Source organism: Amborella trichopoda, chromosome 13 (genome assembly GCF_054954075.1).
Source record: "Amborella trichopoda isolate Santa Cruz 75 chromosome 13, AtrichopodaSantaCruz75HAP2 v2.0, whole genome shotgun sequence".
Taxonomy (NCBI): domain Eukaryota; kingdom Viridiplantae; phylum Streptophyta; class Magnoliopsida; order Amborellales; family Amborellaceae; genus Amborella; species Amborella trichopoda.
Window position 1 is genome coordinate 6,596,086 of NC_142348.1, and position 7,634 is coordinate 6,603,719.

A 7,634-nucleotide genomic window follows, 5' to 3' on the forward strand; every position below is an offset into this window, starting at 1 on the left:
GTGGACTGGGCCAGGCTCGCTGACCTGACTTAGGACTCGCTGAGCTGATTCGGCCCAGCTCATGCCGAACCTAGAGCCGATTCTGGCTTTAAAAACTCTCTAACCATTGTGGAAAGAGATGAATTTTAGTTGCTGTACAATACACCATAAACCATGATTGATCTCTACTGTATGGTAGTTGGTCGCTTACGACTCATGTAAGTGGGATACCTGCTGTATGAGTAGTATACGCTTCCATGATCATTGTCTACCCAAAAACATTTCGTTTTAGAAGAAAGGAGGAAAAAATCATTTAGGTGTAAAAAACCCTTACAACAAAACGATTAATCACAATTCACAATAGAGGGTTTCACTTTTGGATACAAGAACTTCCCCTGCAGCATAGAAGTTCTATCCTCTCCCTACTATCTAGCCGTCCAATTTGATCAAGAGAGCCACTCACCATTTGATCTTAGATCCGATGTCTTCAAGTATTTCATTTTTAGTTTTTTTTTATAAAATATGTATAACTATGAAATTTGGTACATACCATCTTCTCATTGGGGCGCACCTATAAAAAATATTAAAAATAATTTTTCGATAAATATAATGATCAAAATACCCCTGGAAAATTTAAAAGGTATTTTGGTCATTTTATTTTATTGAAAATATTTTTTTTATATTTTTCGCTACTGCAAGTTTAATAAAGGAATTGTTGTCCAAAATTTGGCGCCAAAATAATTTATTAAAAAATAATTAAAAATAAAATGGTATAGAGACGTGACATTGTGATTGAGGCAATCCTAACCCTCCATTCATAATGGATAGTTAGATAAGGGAGAGGATAGAACTTGTATGCTGAAGGGAGAGCATATAAAGCTTTCCCCTAAGTCTAATGAGAAAAGTAAAGTCTCACTTGAAAACCTCATAAAAAAAAATTTGTAGTTCTAACATGTGTACGGCTGTGATGGCTCAAGAATCTGTTTCCACTATTGATTATGTAATTAGAAAAAGTTCATGTAAGGTTGCAACCTTAAATGTAGAATAACATATGCACCTCAAAAATCCGGAAAAGGTTGTTTTAAAGTTGAGAAACCCTCTAATCGATCATCTCAACAATGATATGTATGAATATAGAAAAAAAAGGATTTTGAGTCTCAAAAATAATACATCTTGTGCCGCATTATCTAGACCGTCCATTATCAAGATTTTCATATGTTTATAGATCTTCTTGATTTTAAGCATTTTTCGAGTTTAAATTTTTATAATTAGATATAAAAATAGATTTTAGATAATCCTAATAATTTTTTACATCAAAATTACACGTTATGATAAAATTTGGAGGTAAGCCTTAATTGGATTGTTTGAGGTTGTAACCTTATAGAAGCCACACCCGATGTAATTTGATGCTTCAATAATGGTATACATCTTAGAGATATATGGACACTAGAAAATGGACGGCTTAGATAATGCATTAATAGACACACTATTTTTAGGTTCGAAATCATTTCCTCACATCATAATAGTCAAGTTCAAGATGATTAATTTGAGGGCTTTCCATCACTTGAGCTGCAAAATTCGATCAGATTTGAAGTGCAACTTTACTCTTTTTCGCAAGGCTTAGGCCTTATTTTAACTTTTTCCTTTAGTTTTTAATCACCTCTACTTATTTAAGGTTTTCAACCGTGAACCATAATAATTTGGAATTTTTCATGTTTTTTGAAGTGATACATGAGTAAAATGAGAGATAAAAGGGTGTGATTTTATAAGGTGTCAACCTTAAATTACCAAAGTAAGGCCCCCCTCTAAATCTTGCTAAAATGTGTGGGTCTGGAGCTAAAAACCCTTACGATGCCATAAAAATATGGTTTCATCTTAATTATAAAATTTAAAGCTCTAAAAATAGTGTAGATCAAGTATATCTATAAATACTTCAAAATTTTGAAAATAAACAGTCGAGATAATGTGTTATAAGATGCATTATGTTTAGGATTTAAAATATTTATTTTTTCAATTTTTTTTTCTTTCATATCTATGCATTTGGAGGTCAAGATCATTAATTTTAACGTTTTTGACATCCAAACAACTTTTCCAGTGGATTTTTTGAGGTACACCTTATTTCTATAGTTGAATATTTACACCTTATATAAACTTGCTCTATTGAAAAATACGCTCTCTATTTGGACACACAACGCTGGACTCCCTTGACAATGAGGTTGAATTACATGTCTACATGCAGTCAAACCTGGAGCATCGAGATTGCAACACAATTATCAGCGGGTGACTATAGAAGGTGATTCAACAAATGTAATTCAATGGTGCTCTCACCCCCTCGCAATACCTTGGCGATGGAGACCAAAATCCAAATGTAAATGTACTCATTATATACAATTCCTTTTTTTTTTTCCTTTTCTTTAGTTCTTTCTTTGTGAATTGATTGTTTGTAACTTTTTCATTTCTTTTTTCTTCTTCCTTTTTTTTTTTTTTTTTTTTTGTGGCCTTTCTCTTCGAGTATTTAGAAGGAGTAGCAATAGACCCAACTTGGCACTCGAGGGGTAGACCCAATCCAATTTCAGGTATGGGACCAAAAAATTAGACCATGCAGGTCGATTTGGGCCCAAACACTACTCAGATCTTGGTCCGGGTCCGATAATATTTTCCAGGTCTTCATACATGGGATATAGTTAAATATATAGATATTCTAAGTTTTGAGTTGGGTCCGAGTCTTGATCATGGATTAGAGTCCCACACTATATTTTTGGGTCCGGGTCTGGGTTTGGTGAATTCAGAGTGCAGGTCTAAATCATTTTCTCAGGTCTCGGGCCAAGAAGTGAGCTCGATGTACATCTCACTTTGGTTAATAAAAACTATAATGAATATTCAAAATAATAATAATAATAATATAAAATTAAATTAAATTGGAGAGAAAGTAAAATACCCCCTCTAATGCGATTGGGATGTGTTGAGCCCTTGATGTTTTTCATTGACCCCTCTGATTATATTTTCCCAAAGGAAATTAGGATCCAAGAGATGGGCAAGTGATCGTTACTCTTGGGAGCACTCAGGTACTTTGAGGTTATTTTTGTGCTTTACTGAAAGAAGATGGGTATTTGCGTCCCTTGGATCAGAATAGTCAGGGTATTTCAGTCATCCCAAGTAATCAGCAGACAAAAAGGTACAAGACGCATACACAGTGGATATGGATGGTGTGTTGAATTTGCATAAGAAAAGAAGCTTCTCTCTCTCTCTCTAAAATTATAAATTTCATGATTTCATTTGTCTCCCCAACTCCCCAGGCATCCAATTTACAGAGCCCCAAAAGCCCATTTTCACTTTCTCAGACCCCCTCCCCTCCCAAAAGCCTGTCTGCTCTTTCTATCAACCCGTCTGTTTTCTCTGTCTTAATCTCTTGTCATTTTCTCTCTCTCTCTCTCTCTCTCTCTTTCTCTCTCTCTCTCTCTAAAATCCATCACTATGATTCAGCAGAGGAAACAAGTATCAGAAATGAGAGGTTCTTCAAGCCCCAAGTCTTTGATAGCTTCAAGCATTGTTACAATGGATGTTAAGACTCCTAAGCCTTTCCAATCTCCATGTCTTTTTAAGGTGAGCCCCCAAAAATTTTGGCCCCTTTTGTGGTTCTTTGTATTGTTGCTTTCTATGTGTTTTTCATTCAGTTGAAGAATGCAAACTCTTTCTATGCCACTCCTTTTCTTTGGAATCATTCAATAGGTTCCTCTCTCTCTCTTTCTCTCAACAACACTGCCCCCCTTCATGTGTTTCTCTCACTATAAGTACTATGTCACAGCATTCGTCATTCTGTTATTTTGATTTGAAATATTTTTAATGCTCTCTCTCACTCGCTCTTCATTTTTAATGCTCTCTCTCACTCACTCTTCATTCTTCATTCTGTTATTTTACTTTGAAACACTTTTATGCTCTCTCTCTCTCTCTCTCAGGAACCTGCATTTGAGGGGAACCCAAGCATCTTGAGCAAGGGCAAAGAGAACCCATTTGTGGAAGCATTTCATGATCACCATGTCCCACTCTGCAAGCTCAATCTCAGAGAAACTTCTGACTTTGTAAGGGCATTTCCAATGGCTAGAAATAGCGTTGATAAGCCTGGTTTGAGTTCACAAAAGAGATTAGAAGCTCCATTAACACCTGGTAGGGCTGCTTTCACCTTCAATGCCATTACTGAGCCAACAAGATCACCCATTGGGAATTTCTCGAGAAAGAACTTCCCCTCTAAATGGGATGATGCAGAGAAATGGCTAAATAGTAGTGGTTCTTGCCACGAATCCCCTGCTCATTCCATAAAACCAGAGCCTTCAAAACCATTGAAGCAAAACGACTCAAAAGTTGGGGTTTTGGCTGATATCCTCAAAGTTAAAGAAGATAATGGCACTGGTGTGGTCATGAATGGTTCTCTTTCTCTCTCTTCCCCTGCCCCTACTTTGGCTCCATACAATCATGGGTCTCTTTCTCTCTCTTTTCCTACCACTACTGCCACAAAAGATACATCTTTTCATGGGGTTTCATCTGATGTACTTCTTAAAGGTGAGAGCTTTTGCAACTTATTGCCCCCTCCTCTCTCTCTCTCTCTCTCTCTGTCTCTCTCTCTCTCTCTCTCAAAGCTCAACCACCATTCCCCTGCTTCTTTTGCAGATAGATTTACAGACAATGTGGAAACAATATTGCCTAACATGAGATACTCAGAGCCCATGCAAGAAGGATTCTTGTTCAGTAATGGACATTGCGACTCCATGAAGGATGCTTCAACTGAAGTGGTTTCAGAGGTTCATCATAGAGATATAGGAACAGATATGACTCCATTAGGGAGCTCAAGGACTTCAAGGTGCCATACTCCATTGAAGAGCTCCTCACCTGCAAGGCACAACACACCAGCTAGTAGGTCAGGGCCATTGAGTTGCTCTAACCCAACCATTGATATATCAGAGTTAAATGATTGTCATTTTGCCAAGCTCGAATGCCAGTCGAATTGGAGCTCGAGAGAAGAGGAGGAGGAGGACGTTTCAAAGAGCTTGAGGCATTTTGAGATGGGGGGTTTAAGGAAGAGTGTTGCAGAGACCAGAGCTTCTTTGTGGGAAGATGAAGAGAGAACCAAGTGTTGTATGAGGTGTGTGTTACTATTTCTGAAATTCTAGTTTTCTTTCTATCCCAATAGAAAAATTGCTGTTTTTTTCATTTGCTTTTTTGGATGACAGATTTGTTAATTGTTTTTTATTTTACTTTTGTTGGGTATATGAATTTTCATGTTTCCTGTGGAGGATTTCTTGTACTTTCTTTTATCAGAGATATGTTGGATTTTTTTTACTATTGGTATGAGAAACTGTTTCATGGAGTACGTTGTTTACCTATGATTTTTTGTATTCTTTGAACTCAAATTTGGGCCTCCCCCTCCCAAATGCCGGTTTTCTTCTTTTTTCACTATTTTCTGGTGTAAGTGTTGTATATTTATGTTTTGCTGTGGAACTGAGATGTTGTTTCATGGAATATGTTGTTGCACTATGAATTATTGTAGCCTTTGGATTCAAAATTGTTCGATTTCTATAGAGTTTGTGCTCTTTGAACTCAAAATTGTTTGACTTCTGTAGAGGGACCATTGGTTTACGTTTATTTATGAATTTGATGGGGTAAAGCCATTGAATCAGATTGCTGTTTGATTCTCTGATCCTCTCTTTCACCCATGGTTTATGTTTGTCAATTTCATAAATTTTCACTAAGTAATTTTATTTTTTGAGAATTTGATAAATTTTGGTTTGGTTTGGTTTGTTTTGTTTTGATGAGAGAGGAAGATGAGCTTCTTCTAGAATTCATTTACCAAAAGAAAGAGCATCTTTGAATTTCTACTTCAATTTCTCTTTCCACTTGTATTTATGTTTTCAGTGACTTGTTTTTAGTGACTTAAATGAACAAGTTTCTAATGTGTCATGGGTTTCAACAATTCTCTGCAATTTTTATTTTCTCTTAAAAAAAATCAGGTCCAACTTATGACTTCTAAAGGGTGGATTCTCACTTTATTATTGCCTCTTCAGTTGATAATCAATGCTTTTTACTCTGGGTTTCTGGGAAATCCTCTCCCGGAATACTATGGGTCTCTGCATCTACTCATTTACTGAAACAGTTGTTCATTTATTGAGTTGCTTCTTTATGAGGGGGCAGGTTTTATTGAGTAGCTTTTTCCTGTTTTATTGGGAAATCCTGTTTTACTGAAACAGATTTATGAGGGGACATTGAATGTTAAAAAATGTTTATGGGGTTTCTAGAAGGAAGATCTGATTTTTAGGAAAAATAATGGGTTTGATGAGTTTCCATGACTCTGAGTTGCAGGTATCAGAGAGAGGAGGCCAAGATTCAAGCTTGGGTAAACCTTCAAAATGCCAAAGTTGAGGCTCAGTCAAGGAAGCTCGAGGTAATTCAATGGAAAACTTTGAATTCACATAAATTTAATACATTGTGCTCCAAAAAAATATAACAAGCCACTGAATCTCCAGTGCAAAATATCAAGTGTGCAGAGTTCCAGTTCAAAATATCAGTGAATCTTCAATGCAGAATCTCAAATATTGCAGACTCTCAATTATTTCTCTCTTACCAGTAAAATTTGTCCTGGAGACTTAAATTTTGGGAAAAGAAGTAAAAACTATGGAATTTTTGGCACGCCCAAAAGATTGAAATTGGCTTCTAATACTCTGTTGCAGGTGAAGATACAGAAGATGAGATCAAGCTTAGAAGAGAAGCTCATGAAAAGAATGGCTGTAGTTCACAGAAGAGCCGAAGAATGGCGGGCACAGGCTCAGTTACAACACTCTCAACACCTTCGTAGAACCTCAGAAGAGGCCCAAAAGATCAAATCACAAGAATCTTATATACCTGATCAATCCTTTTGTGGGTGTTTTCCTTGTAACAATTCTGTTTTTTAATCACAGTTTCTGATGAAAGAGAAAGTAAATAGAAAAAATTGAGAAGCCATTTTTTGTTTCTCTTTCTTAAAACCTCAGTAAATTCTTAAGAAAAGAGCCCACCTTCTGCTCTCTATCTAAAAACATCTGATAAACTCTTGAAAGCGTTTACCCCACTTAGTTTCATCAATCGAAGTTCTCTTATAAAGTTCAGGAGAGACCCACATTTCTCTCTCTATCTAAAAGCTCTGATAGCGAGAGACCCACTTTCTTTCTCTCTCTAAAACTCTCATAACCACTTGGGATTCTCTGAAAAAAGGCACAAAAGGATGAAAAATCGGGCATTTAAGAATCTGGGTTTTCTCTGCAGTTGTGGTTTTGACTGGGATCTTATTGGGAAAAGCAGTGGAATTCTACATAGGTAACAGTGGAATTCTAGAGAGAGAGAGAGAGGAGAGAAAGGGATTGTTGATTGTTGAAGCTTCCTTGAAAATTTAATGGAGATTCTGGAAAGCGCCCCACTGAAGCTCTTCTATATTCCTTTTGAGTAAAAGACAAGGGAGATAAGAACATGGCTCTAACGACGCTAGAGTGAGAAACAGTTTAATCTAGAGAGAGAAACTGAAAAGAAAACAGAGAGAGAAACAGTTTTATATTGTCCTGTGTAATGGAGAGCGCCAGAACTCAAGAACGGAAAACAGTTAGCTATTTCCCCCTTCCATCTTCCAAGAAACG

The 7,634-nt window shown here is 36.5% G+C and overlaps 1 protein-coding gene across 1 annotated transcript; it reads left to right on the top strand.

Moving 5' to 3' along the window:
* The first annotated feature begins 3,171 nt into the window (after window positions 1-3,171).
* LOC18423972 (Remorin family protein) lies at window positions 3,172-6,969 on the top strand. The gene is made up of 5 exons (XM_006828566.4): window positions 3,172-3,582; window positions 3,936-4,536; window positions 4,645-5,116; window positions 6,331-6,412; window positions 6,699-6,969. The coding sequence occupies exons 1-5, from the start codon at window positions 3,454-3,456 to the stop codon at window positions 6,918-6,920; spliced, it is 1,506 nt and encodes a 501-aa protein (XP_006828629.2). The 5' UTR covers window positions 3,172-3,453; the 3' UTR covers window positions 6,921-6,969.
* The last annotated feature ends 665 nt before the right edge of the window (window positions 6,970-7,634 follow it).

Bases quoted from the DNA above. Each gene is read 5' to 3' on its own strand.
- LOC18423972 (XM_006828566.4), top strand. From the start codon at position 3,454: ATGATTCAGCAGAGGAAACAAGTATCAGAAATGAGAGGTTCTTCAAGC. The intron at 3,583-3,935 runs GTGAGCCCCCAA...TCTCTCTCTCAG, and splicing joins AATCTCCATGTCTTTTTAAG to GAACCTGCATTTGAGGGGAA. The intron at 6,413-6,698 runs GTAATTCAATGG...ACTCTGTTGCAG, and splicing joins CTCAGTCAAGGAAGCTCGAG to GTGAAGATACAGAAGATGAG.